General features: G+C 38.5%; 2 protein-coding genes across 4 annotated transcripts in view; one reads left to right on the forward strand and one right to left on the reverse strand.

Annotated features, from left to right (window-relative positions):
* scfd2 (sec1 family domain containing 2) overlaps window positions 1–77 on the reverse strand; it is a 147,760-nt gene extending 147,683 nt beyond the window's left edge. Inside the window, exon 1 of the mRNA XM_026946930.3 lies at window positions 26–77. The gene's annotated coding sequence lies outside the window, so the exon portion shown is untranslated. The remainder of the gene's footprint in view (window positions 1–25) is intronic.
* A 4,551-nt stretch (window positions 78–4,628) lies between these two features.
* Window positions 4,629–15,364, forward strand: part of fip1l1a (FIP1 like 1a (S. cerevisiae)) — a 30,142-nt gene continuing 19,406 nt past the window's right edge. For all 3 annotated transcript variants that reach the window (XM_026946856.3, XM_053242190.1, XM_053242191.1), the window contains exons 1-10: window positions 4,629–4,889; window positions 5,348–5,423; window positions 6,521–6,566; window positions 6,641–6,720; window positions 8,242–8,288; window positions 9,147–9,251; window positions 11,472–11,599; window positions 11,704–11,747; window positions 12,383–12,482; window positions 12,677–12,818. In XM_026946856.3, coding sequence (XP_026802657.3) covers window positions 4,820–4,889; window positions 5,348–5,423; window positions 6,521–6,566; window positions 6,641–6,720; window positions 8,242–8,288; window positions 9,147–9,251; window positions 11,472–11,599; window positions 11,704–11,747; window positions 12,383–12,482; window positions 12,677–12,818 — 838 coding nt within the window. In that variant the 5' untranslated portion in view covers window positions 4,629–4,819. The remainder of the gene's footprint in view (window positions 4,890–5,347; window positions 5,424–6,520; window positions 6,567–6,640; window positions 6,721–8,241; window positions 8,289–9,146; window positions 9,252–11,471; window positions 11,600–11,703; window positions 11,748–12,382; window positions 12,483–12,676; window positions 12,819–15,364) is intronic.

The following is a 15,364-nucleotide window of genomic DNA, read 5'->3' on the forward strand; positions in this document are numbered from 1 at the left end:
CAAAATTTTCACGCAGACTTCATACCAAAACAAACCATGTGAGTCTCGTAAAGGTGACGTGGCACCGCGCTGTCGCACGAGTTATACGTCACACGGCTTCGTTTGCATAGCGGGGAGGTTTAAGGGCTGTCTCACCTGCAATCTCATACTGGAATGGCTTTTTTTAATCATCTAAATTGAAACAAACAAACAAAAAATCCTCACAAACAAAGTAAAAGAAATATATCTTTTAAATTAATTCATTACATTTACTCTGTCAAACAATTAAAAAAAAAATCAGATCTGATATTGTCACTAAATGCTCCTTTTGTCAGAATGACACTGAAACTCCTCTTCATTTTATTTTGCAGCTCTGCAGCTCTGAAAAAATGTTAGTTTGTATTGTCTTGCAAGGTTTTTCAATGAATTCCAGAAGTGTTATTTTTGGATATTTTGAAATACATCCAAGTGCTTGCTTTATTATAAATTTAATTCTTTTCCTATGTAGATTCGATATTCATAGATGTAAGTTTTTGAACTGTAAACCTTTTTCTTTTTTGTATTCTTAAAGGAGATAAAACAATATTTGATTACAATTTCACTTTCTGTGAACAAAAAAGCACTTAGGACATGTACAATCTACACAGCCTACAATCTCTTTAGCACTAATGGATGCAAATTCTTAATTTCAGTAATGCCCTCTTACTTCCTTCTTTCTTACTTTCCTGTTTATTTTCTTTTTTAGCTATTATTCCTCTCTGTTTCTGTTTTGAGCTATGGTGTTTCATATTGTTAAATGTTCCAGTAAACTATTGTTATTCATTCTACTGCTGTAAATTTTAACAATTATTGCTACGTTTTCACTTTTGTTGTACTATATTGTAAGTTGAAAGCTCTAATAAAGCATTTAAAAAGAAGCTTAAAGGCTGTTTCATAAGCAAATTTTTCTTTCCAGGTTTTTGATTTGTAAGCACATTTTTCTTGTCACAGTTGGAACAAAAGAGACTTATTGTATTAAAATAGGCTTAAGTTTATAAGTTTATATTTTAAGAGTTGTTTACCCATGACATTTATGTAGAAAATCAATTATTTAATTCAAATGGTTCTTTAATGACGTTATTATGAGTTTTAGAGGTGTGTAGTATTCTAGTTCCTGCAAAGGAATTTCAACATAGATGCTGACAGTGCTTTTGCAAAATGGCTTGTTCAAGTATGCGAAACTATTACTGTTCTTGGTCAAATATTTTTACCTGTTGCTGAACAAAACAGTAAGCAATATTTCTTCAATATTTAATGTCTTATGTGAATATTGTTTACATAAACTTTATTGAGATGAATTTGGGACATACCTTTTAAATATTTAATCAGTAAAAGAAGTATTTTTCTGAGTAAACTTTATGCGTAATTTATATGTTATGCATAAATTCTGTCCTAACAAAGTATTTACATTATTAAACAATTGCTGACAATAGGAAAAACTGAATTGGCCTTGTTGTTCCAATACTTTTGGATGGGACTGTGCATTGATGTGAGAGGTGTGATTAGTAGGATAAAACGGTATATATTGATAAGAGAGGTGTGATTAGTAAGGATAAACTGTATACATTGACAGGAGATTAGTAGGATAAAACAGTATATATTGACAGGAGAGTTGTGATTAGTAGGATCAAATGGTATATATCGATAGGAGAGGTGTGATTAGAGGATAAACCGGTATATACTGATAGGAGAGGTGTGATTAGTATGTTAAAATGGACAGCTGTGATTAGTAAGGCTAATTAAGGATTGACAGGAGAGGTGTGATTAGTAGGATAAAACATTATATATTGGAGAGGTGTGATTAGTAAGGAATAAATGGTATATGTTGATAGGAGAGGTGTGATTAGTAGGATCAAAATGTATATATTGATAGGAGAGGCGTAATTAGTAGGATCAAATGGTATATATTGATAGGAGAGGTGTGATTAGTAGGATAAAACGGTATATATTGACAGGAGAGGTGTGATTAGTAAAGATTAAATGGTATATATTGACAGGAGAGGTGTGATTAGTAGGATCAAAAGGTATATATTGATAGGAGAGGCGTAATTAGTAGGATCAAAAGGTATATATTGACAGGAGAGGCGTGATTAGTAGGATAAAACGGTATATATTGACAGGAGAGGCGTGATTAGTGGGATAAAACAGTATATATTGATAGGAGAGGCGTGATTAGTAGGATAAAACGGTATATATTGATAGGAGAGGTGTGATTAGTAGGATAAAACGGTATATATTGACAGGAGAGGCATGATTAGTAGGATAAAACGGTATATATTGATAGGAGAGGCGTGATTAGTGGGATAAAACGGTATATATTGATAGGAGAGGCGTGATTAGTAGGATAAAACGGTATATATTGACAGGAGAGGCGTGATTAGTGGGATAAAACTGTATATATTGACAGGAGAGGTGTGATTAGTAGGATAAAACGGTATATATTGACAGGAGAGGCGTGATTAGTGGGATAAAACGGTATATATTGACAGGAGAGGCGTGATTAGTAGGATAAAACGGTATATATTGACAGGAGAGGCGTGATTAGTGGGATAAAATGGTATATATTGATAGGAGAGGCGTGATTAGTAGGATAAAACGGTATATATTGACAGGAGAGGCGTGATTAGTGGGATAAAACTGTATATATTGACAGGAGAGGTGTGATTAGTAGGATAAAACGGTATATATTGACAGGAGAGGCGTGATTAGTGGGATAAAACGGTATATATTGACAGGAGAGGTGTGATTAGTGGGATAAAACGGTATATATTGACAGGAGAGGCGTGATTAGTGGGATAAAATGGTATATATTGATGGGAGAGGTGTGATTAGTAGGATAAAACGGTATATAATGACAGGAGAGGCGTGATTAGTAGGATAAAACGGTATATATTGACAGGAGAGGCGTGATTAGTAGGATCAAAAGGTATATATTGACAGGAGAGGTGTGATTAGTAGGATAAAACGGTATATATTGACAGGAGAGGCGTGATTAGTGGGATAAAACGGTATATATTGATAGGAGAGGCGTGATTAGTAGGATAAAACGGTATATATTGATAGGAGAGGTGTGATTAGTAGGATAAAACGGTATATATTGATAGGAGAGGTGTGATTAGTAGGATCAAAAGGTATATATTGACAGGAGAGGTGTGATTAGTGGGATAAAACAGTATATATTGACAGGAGAGGTGTGATTAGTAGGATAAAATGGTATATATTGATAGGAGAGGTGTGATTAGTAGGATCAAAAGGTATATATTGACAGGAGAGGTGTGATTAGTGGGATAAAACGGTATATATTGACAGGAGAGGCGTGATTAGTGGGATAAAACGGTATATATTGACAGGAGAGGCGTGATTAGTGGGATAAAACGGTATATATTGACAGGAGAGGCGTGATTAGTGGGATAAAATGGTATATATTGATGGGAGAGGTGTGATTAGTAGGATAAAACGGTATATAATGACAGGAGAGGCGTGATTAGTAGGATAAAACGGTATATATTGACAGGAGAGGCGTGATTAGTAGGATCAAAAGGTATATATTGACAGGAGAGGTGTGATTAGTAGGATAAAACGGTATATATTGACAGGAGAGGCGTGATTAGTGGGATAAAACGGTATATATTGATAGGAGAGGCGTGATTAGTAGGATAAAACGGTATATATTGATAGGAGAGGCGTGATTAGTAGGATAAAACGGTATATATTGATAGGAGAGGTGTGATTAGTAGGATAAAACGGTATATATTGATAGGAGAGGTGTGATTAGTAGGATCAAAAGGTATATATTGACAGGAGAGGTGTGATTAGTGGGATAAAACAGTATATATTGACAGGAGAGGTGTGATTAGTAGGATAAAATGGTATATATTGATAGTAGGTGTGATTAGTAGGATAAAACGGTATATATTGATAGGAGAGGTGTGATTAGTAGGATAAAACGGTATATATTGATAGTAGGTGTGATTAGTAGGATAAAACGGTATATATTGATAGGAGAGGTGTGATTAGTAGGATAAAATGGTATATATTGATAGTAGGTGTGATTAGTAGGATAAAATGGTATATATTGATAGGAGAGGTGTGATTAGTAGGATAAAACGGTATATATTGACAGGAGAGGCGTGATTAGTAGGATAAAATGGTATATATTGATAGTAGGTGTGATTAGTAGGATAAAACGGTATATAATGACAGGAGAGGCGTGATTAGTGGGATAAAACGGTATATATTGACAGGAGAGGCGTGATTAGTAGGATAAAATGGTATATATTGACAGGAGAGGTGTGATTAGTAGGATAAAACGGTATATATTGACAGGAGAGGTGTGATTAGTAGGATAAAATGGTATATATTGATAGGAGAGGTGTGATTAGTAGGATAAAACGGTATATATTGACAGGAGAGGTGTGATTAGTAGGATAAAATGGTATATATTGACAGGAGAGGTGTGATTAGTAGGATAAAATGGTATATATTGATAGGAGAGGTGTGATTAGTAGGATAAAACGGTATATATTGACAGGAGAGGTGTGATTAGTAGGATAAAACGGTATATATTGACAGGAGAGGTTTGAACGCCGTTTACTTCCTGCGGCCCTGAAAAACCCTATAGGTCACGTGACGCGCCCAAGCAGCGCGTGTCCTTAGAAACCACACACCGGCTCCAACTTTGACAGCTGCTACCACCTGCTAGTGGCTGCGCCTCAAAAAACACGGCCATTTCTCCCGTACAGTTTGTTTTATCGAAAGTTGTTTGTGCCACAGGGCTTTTCCAGGTGGCCAGTCGCTCACAATGTCAACTGGGGAAACGGAAAAAACGACAGGCTACGCTAGTGGGGATGACGAGGACTGGCTTTACGGAGGTGAGGTGGAGAAATGTCGAGAAATGTCGCTAATGCTGGGTAGCAAAGTTCATTAAAAACGAAAAAAGTCATTAATGTCACCAATTAAATCAAACACCAACCTGGCACTATCAAACCGTGACGTATGTAGTAAATAAACCTGACAGCATAGTTACTAAACACTAATGAGCCTTCAGCTGTATTAATATTATCTGGTGTTTTACCCAACCGTTATTTTCAGCTGCAGGTGCTGTTGAGAAGATAACACACACACACACACACACACACACACACACACACACACACAGAGAGAGAGTTCAAATGCAGCCATGTAGTAGAGATAAACCTGCACATAGCACACTGCTAGCAGAGTGTGATCAAACTTCTGCCTGTTTGGATTGACTGATGTTTGAAAAGATCAGCACACACACACACACATCTATCAGTCACTTCTTTTTCTGTCTGGTCACGTCTTCTAGACAACAACGACGATGATGATGTGGACGATGCCGCTGGTGATGATGATGACAAGAAGACAGAGACTGAAATTTTCAGGTGTGTGTTTCCTCCAAATCTGATCACGTGACCCATACGATCAGATCAGGTTTTCCTCTTACATCTTTATACACAGCAGAAATTAAGTCCTACTGACCCATTCACACGTCTTGCATCCCAGTTTTGCCTCCGGCAATATAAGCGCTGTTTATTTCCAGCTCGTTTTCCCTCGCTGGAGCAATGTGTAATAAATAGAGATGCATTGTTTGTGAGGGAGTGTGTGTAAGGACCTGAGCCGGAATGAAATGGGTCATCACATTTATTTCTCATTAGGTGGAGTTATGCTACACTAATGAAGCATGTACATTTAATACCCGGTGAGCTCAGTGCTCGGTAATGACATATCACGAAAAGCACTTCGAGTGGGTGTGAAGCTGAGGGAGAAATGACTTTTTGACTGCTCATTAAATTCATTGGCTTGCGTACACATATATGAGAGCTCAAGCGCTCACCTCCAGCTGCAGCAAAAGGCATGTGGAGCTTGACGCAGCATTTCTGAGCGCACACGTTTGTTAGAGTTCATGTCCAAAGATGCAGATTTCACTTCTCATTCCCTATCACATATGATCTGCTGCTCTGATTCTGAAGCCTGGCTTGTAAACTGATCCTGCAAGCCACTCAGGGATCTGTTCAGACCATCCGTTGCTTAATAACATGTACAGGTTGTGCACTGGCCATCCAAACACACTTCACAACTTTGTTGAAAACGCCGCGAGGTGCTAAAAACAGCGTTGTATCTTCATATAATATTCAGAACCCTGCTAAAGCTCTGAGTTTGAGTCTTTCTTGGTCTTCCTTGGTCACGTGACCCAGACTCCTGTTTTAGCAAGCACTCTTTTTTTTTTTTTTTTTCTTCTCTCTCTCTCTCTCTCTTTTTTTTTTTGCACCAGTGTTGCAGTCCTGGAGGGCTGCAGTACTGCACAGATTGGCAATTTTTTTTTTCCTACTGTGCCATTCACCTCAGGGCTTGAAAGGTGTGATAAATGGCTGATTACTTGAATTAGGTGCCTTAGAGCAGGGAAAGATCTACTAAGTTCTGCCTCCATTTCTCATATTTGCTAATGTTTTTTTAATTTGTCTAACTTTCTTAATTTCAGTGCTTTGGTTGGAGATGTGGAAGGCGCTAATGGAGTGGATAATCAGGTAGCTATTTTTCCTTAATCACTGGTTTTGTATATCACCAAAATAGTAAACACTTCCTTTCTCCCATCATGAAGGATGTTGATAGCGACTCGGACAGTGATGACAACTTGCGCATTACCATTGGCAACATCAAAACCGACAGGATCCAGAGCACGTGAGTAATCACTCTCTGAGGTTAAGCAAGATACTCATGCCCTGCACTGTGTCCTGTGTCTCTGCCATCTCACGTTATCTGGAAAAACAAACGTTCTTAAAAATATATTTTTTTTAATTTAAATTTTATTTTTGTGAAGATTTAAAGGGGGGAGCCATCATTTTGTACCAAGTTACAAAAAAAATAGAAGACTGAGATAAAAATACAACTACAAAAGAACATTTAGGTGAGGTCAGTAATCTTTAAGTGAGGACATTTTGACATCGAGTTATCCTCACATGCAGCTCAAAGAAAGTATCCTTTTTCACAAAATTTGGAATATGAGTGGCTCTTTTTTACCATTAAGATCATTGCTTTGTTCACACTTGGTAATTGGACTACATCTTCCTCTTGTATATTGCTATTTCAGGGAAAATCTAAAGGTGAAAGTGCGTACGTGAAAGAGGGTCTGGTGGCATCCCGGGTCACTTCTCGCCTCCCGTCTTGCACTAGCATTGAGGAGTTCTAGCATGTGTGCACGTGTTTGGGAACCGGCTATGACTTTATTTGTTTGAAATTTGAGTTTCAAAGTCACTTGAGCTAACTCCCACCAAAATTGCTGACTTTACCTTTAATTACAGCAATCAAACGTTACTGGTTCATGATTAACTATTTTAAATTGGCATGTGTAAAAAGAGCGTCTAATTTCAGGGTTCCTCTGAAGTTTCGGAGTTTCTCTGTCTTCTATTGTTCTGGACAAGAAGAGAACTAGCAAAAGCCTAAACTCTCAGATTGAGTCAAATTGAATTAGATAAATCCCACACAGGCATGAGGATTTGTCAGTTCAAAAAAACGACCAAAAAAAAATAGCAGATTAAAATTAGTTAACCCCAAGCTCTCATCAGTCGAGTTCTGAAAATGTAATCAATCACATGTATCACTTTTTACAGCAGTGGAAGGAGTAGTTTGTCCCTTTTTTTTGCGAACACTTAGCCTTTTTTAAATAAAAAAAATATAAAAAAAAAAAAAGAAAAAAAATTTTGCCAGTAGAAAACACATAACATGACATAACGTGACATTTGTCTACATCTTTAAATGTAATAGTAATGAAAATAATTACGTTTAACAAATATTTGAATGCTTGTAAAGCTTTTTTGTTTTATTAATAATATTTCATCATCTATACATAAAATTTTAGTCTAATTTCACCTATTTCACCTATAGCACATTCAGAATAAATAAATAAAAGAATAAATAAATAAATAAATCCATAGAAATGAAATCACCATATCTATAAGAGTGCATGTTGGTTTTGACACTGATGAAATATGCTCGGATTCTCTGCAGGCAGGTTCAGGCTTAAGTTTCAGAGGATTACGCCTAATGCTTCTATCTGAAACCAAAAACTCTGGATTTAGGCGAATCTCAGGCTTTTTGGAAATGCTGATTTCTGGAACCGAGTCCTGATGTTCTGGTGTCAGTACACCAGCGATGCTGTGTTAGTTAAGTAACTTTAGTGTTCTGTGTGTTTCCATTTTGCAGTAGCACTCCTGTCAATCTCAAGACCTCAGGCATAACCACTGTGACAGGTAATAGCCTGCTGACCTTTAACCTCCCAACTCTTTATCTTTAAAAAATAAACTACATATGGGGGAACAGCTATAATTAGGGGCCAAGCACCAAAGGAGCGTAAACACTCTATTGTAATTGTATGTTTTCTTTCTTCTTCTTCTTCTTCTTCCTCTTCTTCTTCTTCTACATGAGAATCTATAGCATCTATGGCAAAAAAAATTATTCCTCTTTGCTCCATTCTTTGGATGATGCCAAGTTCAACAATTACCATGATGTTGATTTCCATCATCTTGGATTTTCTGCCATTTTGATTTTTTTTTCTCAAATTTTTAAATTTTTTTCAAATTTTGTCTCATACAAATTTTGTCCAATCATCAGAAAATTTGGGTCACAGCAGTCCTGGATTTTTGTTATGCAGCATGGTTCATCCATAATGCACAAACAAATTTGATGACCATTTCTCTGCAACACTTTTATCTATTGACACCAAAGTTGGTGCATAATTTTAGCAACATGACCTGATGTTAACAAACAAGCTTCAGGTTAATTTGTAACTTGGGAGGCCTACTGAAAACAGGAAGTGAAGCAATATCTCAGCAAGCCTTGACATATTGCCATCAGATTCAGTATATCTCCTTGGGAACAAGCTTTGATGGTCCAAATGGCTTCTGGTCTTCCTCCATTGCTAAAGGGCGGGGCCAGAAAGTGATATAGCTTATAGCTATAATTTCTTTGTAGTATTTTGTTTGATATTTACATTATTTTATCTACATTTAGCTACAGCAACTCTTATTTTACACTTGATCAAGATGACCAATAAGTGACCAAAAATGTTTCGCCATTTGAGCATTTATGTGTTTCCTAATATTCCTCAGGTGCGAAGGTCAGAGGAGTGGCTCTGGTTGCAGTGGACAGCATCATTGGCACTCCAGCACTGGAGGTGGATGAGGAGTTGGAGGAGAAGCCTTGGAGAAAACCAGGTCTGTATGTTCAAGTAGGATAGGAAGAAAACACTTTCCTTTCAATTTAACGGTATGACTTATAAGTGTGACAGGAGAAAAGGGAAAGAAAATGAGTTGCTGAGAACTCCTCATTCCAATGAGAATGGAAAAACAGAGTTTACAGACATCCATATAAATGTGAGCTAGGTAATATTGTCAGATTTGTGAAATATATTTTGAATTTTTTTTATTCATTTGATTATATACTTGAAATAGACTAGTCCAGCTGTCTACAGTAACAACTTTACATATACTGATCAGCCATAACATTAAAACCACTGACAGGTGAGGTGAATAACATTGACTATCTCATTACAGTTCCACCTGTCAAGGGGTGGAATATATTAGGCAGCAAGTGAACAGTCAGTTCTCGAAAACTGATGTGTTGGAAGCAGGAAAAATGGGCAAGCGTAAGGATCTGAGCGACTTTGACAAGAGCCAAATTGTGATGGTTAGATGACTGGGTCAGAGCATCTCCAAAACAGCAGGTCTTGTGGGGTGTTCCCGGTATGCAGTGGTTAGTACCTACCCAAAGTGGTCCAAGGAAGGACAACCGGTGAACCAGTGACAGGGTCATGGGCGCCCAAGGCTCAATGATGTGAAGGCTGGCCCATCTGGTCTGATCCCAAAGAAGAGCTACTGTAGCACAAATTGCTGAAAAAGTTAATGCTGGCTATGATAGAAAGGCGTCAGAACACACAGTGCATCGCAGCTTGCTGCATATGGGGCTGCGTAGCTGCAGACCGGTCAGAGTTCCCATGCTGACCCCCGTCCACCCCTGAAAGCGTCTACAATTGGAACGTGAGCCTCAGAACTGGACCATGGAGGAATGGAAGAAGGTGGCCTGGTCTGATGAATCACGTTTTCCTTTACATCATTTGGATGGGTGGGTGCGTGTGCGTCACTTACCTGAGGAAGAGATGGCACCAGGATGTGCGATCAGAAGAAGGCAAGCTGGCAGAGGCAGTGTGATGCTCTGGGCAATGTTCTGCTGGGAAACCTTGGGTCCTGGCATTCATGTGGATGTTACTTTAACACATACCACCTACCTAAACATTGTTGCAGACCAAGTACACTCCTTCATGGGAATGGTATTCCCTAATGGCAGTGGCCTCTTTCAGCAGGATAATGCGCCCTGCCACACTGCAAAAATTGTTCAGGAATGGTTTGAGGAACATGACAAAGACTTAAAGGTGTTGACTTGGCCTTGAAATTCCCCAGATCTCAATCTGATCGTTGTATGATGTCCTGGACATACAAGTCTGATCCATGGAGGCCCCACCTCACAACTTACAGGACTTAAAGGATCTGCTGCTAACGTCTTGGTCCAGTTACCACAGCACACCTTCAGAGGGCTTGTGGAGTCCATGCCTCGAAGGATCAGAGCTGTTTTGGCGGCACAAGGGGGACCTACACAATATTAGGAACATGGTTTTAATGTTATGGCTGATCTTTCTGTGTGTATACATATATTATATTATATATTATATTATATTTTTTCCCCCAAAAGCCTTACCCTTGCGCCAATTCAGCCAAGTCATTTTTGAGGTCTATTGCTATTAAATAAGAGGAACTTATATTTACTGGTATATCATTGTGCAAACTGCATGCCTAAATCATGACGATTGCCTCAAACTGTGTACAGTTGTTAAAATAATCTGAAATAGACTTGCTTGTGTGGATTATGGCTATATCAAACAGTAGCAGCAGCCATCTTGAAAAAATACTGACTTTCCTTGGCATACAATTTACTGTCACTAGTAAGGAATTGTTAGGAGGTAATTTGGATTCTAATATACTGTAGTTTCAGTTATTTGTATTTAATTTCAGTACAGACTTGCTAGTTTTATGAAACTGTACAAATGCTATTAGCCAAGCAATTAAATTGAGGCATGAATGGCCAAAAACTAGCTTATTTCTGAATTGCTCCAGTTTCCAGTGTGCATGCAGTATGTACAAGGCTAAAGCTTTGTCTACTTGTTATCTACATTAGCCTTGTAGCTCCAGGCTAATAAAGCAAAACTAATGAAGCAAACTTCAGCCATCAAACATGTTTTGGCTGAACTAATGCATTTGGGGTAAGTGGAAAAATGTGTACCTTTCATCTGTGACCAAACTGTGTTTGTTTTGGTCAGAGTTTTATGAGAGGCTTTGTAAGAGTGTGTGTGTGTGTGTGTGTGTGTGTGCACATGCAATCAGGTGCGGACCTGTCAGACTATTTTAACTATGGCTTCAACGAGGACACCTGGAAGGCGTATTGTGACAAACAGAGAAGACTGCGCATGAGCCTAGAGTTCATGACCTTAGGCTCGTCTGACAAAAACATGGTATGCTGCATTGACCTTTTCCCAGTTGAGAGTAATTAACCTCAATTAAAGTCTGTAACATTACGGGATGTTAACGTAAGCCTTATTTCTGTCTGTGTGTCTAGGGTAGTCATGATGAGCTCGTCTCTAAATCAGATTGCCCCTCCAGGTATGTCTTAGTCTCTCATTGACTTCTCAGACTCGTTATCGGCTTTCTGTCTTTACTACGTAACTACAGTGGTCCTAGCAAAGGTGATGGAGCCATGCCCGTCCAGATTTAACCAGCCGTTTAACATCAGCGCCCCTGAACTGATTTTTAGGACAGGCCGTAAAGGAACGGGGCACTGTTAGCACTAAGCACTAGGTCAGGTTTCTGTGTTTCTGGGTTATATGTAATTGTGAGTGACATTTTAATGTGATGTTATCACTGTTGTCACTGTTGAGGTCAGTGTGTGTGAGACGTATTGTACACATTTTCAAGTACCTTGTGCATGCTTGTAGAAATGAGCATGTGATGTTTATCATAGAGATACTGAGTGTGTTTTATTTACTGCTCAAAAAGATTGAATGTTGAGTATGAGGGGTTTGCATATTAACTAATTGTGAGTAATGGTTATTTAGACTGTTGAGTCTTTATTATCAAGTAGACTTTTTGTTTATTTATTTTTTATTGACACACTGACACACGGGTTGCATCCGTCTCTAGTCATCTCTCACTGTGTTTCACACAAGCTTGTGAGTTAAGTGCGTGTGTGTGTGTGTGTGTGTGTATATATGTGTGTGTCTGCCTGTGTGTGAATGCAGGAAGTTGAAAAGCTCCATCGATGTAATCGGAGGGCAAACAGAGACCATCATTCGTGTGGAAGGGCGAAGGCATCACAGCACAGATGGAAGCAACATGCAGGTGCGTGTGTGTGTATGTGTGTGTGTGTGTGTGTGTGTGTGTGTGTGGGAGAGAGAGAGAGGGAGAGAGAAAGCAAGATGATGGAGTGAAACACATTTGTGTATAATGAATGGACTGTGTCTACAGTTTGTTACATAACCCTTGCTTTTGTGTGTGTGTGTGTGTGTGTGTGTGTTTGTATGTGTGTGTTGCAGGTGCAGTCCTCCTCCGAACGGCCCGTGGATGCTGAGCCGCCATCCTCTAAGCTGCCTCCTTTCTTTGCCCCCATCATTCCTCCTCCACCTTTTCCTCTTCTCTCCATCAGCACCACTCCTCCTTTTATACAACATCCACCACGTAAGAAACACACACACACGCAGAAACGTTTGCGAGGAGCTACCTTTTGCTTCTGATTTGTGACATTCAAATAAAGTTTAGTGTTTTAAATAAGTGCAACATTAAAAAAAACACTCTTTTTAATGGGGCCAGCTGAATGTCCCTAAAATATGAAAATCACCACACATTCTTATGATCCTAGGGACAGTTGGTCCTTATGGAGAGCTATGTTAGTGCCCCTCCACTCACATACACACTTAGGCACACACTCTATTTTTTTTTTTTTTTTTTTGCTTTACAGCGACGTCACAGCATTGTTACACACCACAGTTCTTTCATCTCTCTTGAGAGTAATGCATCCATTTAGCTCTTACGTCAGTGCTCTAAGGCAACCAAGCGTTGCTGCATGTCTAAGTACTGTACTCTATTTTAGATTTTGTGTGCACATGTGTGTGTCTGTGCATTTATGTTATGAATGTTGACCAAGGTCAACGCAAGCACTGTGAACTGTCAGGATGATATGGCATGCTCGTGTAATTAGGTTCTGTTCATTTTGATTTATGCTTCAAAGATTTTCCAATAATCTATATTGGTGTTGTCTAAAAGGTCAAGTGTCATGGTTAATGTGCCCATATGGCCACTTTCAATTGTCACCTGCAGCTCTTGCTCTTTCTATTGGTCTGGGGTCAAAGGGCAAGCCAGTCAGCAAATATCTCAGTTAGTCCAATGAAAATTGCTTGATGGATTTGCTAACATTTGGTCTCATTTATCAAGCTTTTAATAAAGTCATGTGTGAATGTTTGCGTAAGCCAAACCCAACTAAAAGTTACTGCTGGATTTATAAAAGACATTTGCATTTAGTGACACCCACAAAACTCCATAAAAGGTAAAGTGGAAACACAAAATAACTACTAAAAGGTGAAAGAAAAGGCAGAAAGGCAGAAGTGGATGTTATTTTGACTCACTTCTATGTCAGTAAAAATACGTCATTTTCCCTCGTAAGCTTGACCTTAATCTTCCATCATCTGAAGCATTTGTTTACGGCTTACGGCTATGCACAGACAGACCTGTTCATCCTCCGTTTATACGGTGCCATTTCTTTTGTCATAATTGAACGATTAGTTTTTTTCCCTTAATTTATGGGTTTGTGTTGGCTCCCTTTTTATTTTTCATATTCCTTAATTAATGCCAACAATATAAATCCACTGGGTTTGATAAAATGTTCTCGATCGTGCTGGTAGTCCCTGACCTAGTGAACTAGCGTGAAGATGTGTTTTTGTCTTCTATAAGTTGCTGTGGATAAGGGCGTCTGCTAAATACTGTAAACGTAAATATAAAAGTGCAATAATTCATGCAAATTAAAAGATTTGAAGTTGATGAAGTTGAGGTTTAAATTAGTTAGTCTTCTTATGCGTAAATTTACACACAGGAGCACGAGTAGGATACGAACGTTTTTCCAACTTACGGAATTTTCATGAATACCAAATGTCCTGTTTAAACTTTCTTACAAATGATTTACCAATGGATCCGTTCATATCCAGCTTCATAAATGAAGGCCTTTGTGTTTTAGTGAAACAAACATCTGCATCTGTGATGGAGAGAGATGAAGAAATACAGAGAGAACAAATTAAATATGAAAGAACTAATGAAAGACAAAAATAGCATGTTGTGATTAGATTGCTATTCACTGCTATTGTGATATGCCTTACAGTATACTAAAGCACATGGATGTATCCATGATGTGTCACTAGTCTGTATTAATTTGACCAAATTCTAATTTATTTTTTGAGTAGGTCAATGCCACAGTGTATCCGAATACCCACAAAATCTTATCTGGAATCTCTCGCTGGAACAATGTAAAAATTAGACTTTTTTTTATTGACATTTATTGTCACATCACAGTTTACACAGTGATACAAGCATAAAAGGTGAGTGAAATAACTAGAGGTACGGGAAAAGTAAAATATTGTGGATATAGTAGATACGGTTTCCTCCCATCTCCCAACCATGCACGATGGTGGATTGGCGACTCTACATTGCCGCTAGGTGTGACTGGGTGTGTGAATATGTGTGTGAATGGTGCCTGGAGATGGACTGTGTGTACTTCCACCTCATGCTCAGTGTTCCCGGGATTGGCTCTGTATCTACAGCTTCCCTGACCTGGATAAAACTCACACTGACGATAAATGAATGAATAAAAGTAGTGAGATGTATGAAGATAACACTAATACAAATAAATAGTTGTATAGTTATTGTGGTTTATTGTAGTGCTCCGTTTTGCAGGCTTCTGTGTTACTAATATTTTCAAGTCTGTCACTGAGATAATGGTTAACCATGTTAACAATATTTTTGTGCAGGTCAAGCAGGAAATAGAGTTGGCCTTCGTTGTGCATATGTGAATGCGAGAGTGTGTGTTTATGCAGTGAGTGTTCACATATGTCTCTGCGCAATTGCCAGCTTATAGATCATTCGGACACGTGTGCGTAACTGCCTGCAGGTTTGAGGTGTAGCTTCTACGCATCCTTCTCATAGTCTTCCTCATAGGCTAGCCAGGAAGTCCACAGCTG

The sequence above is a fragment of the Pangasianodon hypophthalmus genome, chromosome 19 (assembly GCF_027358585.1).
Source record: "Pangasianodon hypophthalmus isolate fPanHyp1 chromosome 19, fPanHyp1.pri, whole genome shotgun sequence".
Lineage (NCBI taxonomy): Eukaryota > Metazoa > Chordata > Actinopteri > Siluriformes > Pangasiidae > Pangasianodon > Pangasianodon hypophthalmus.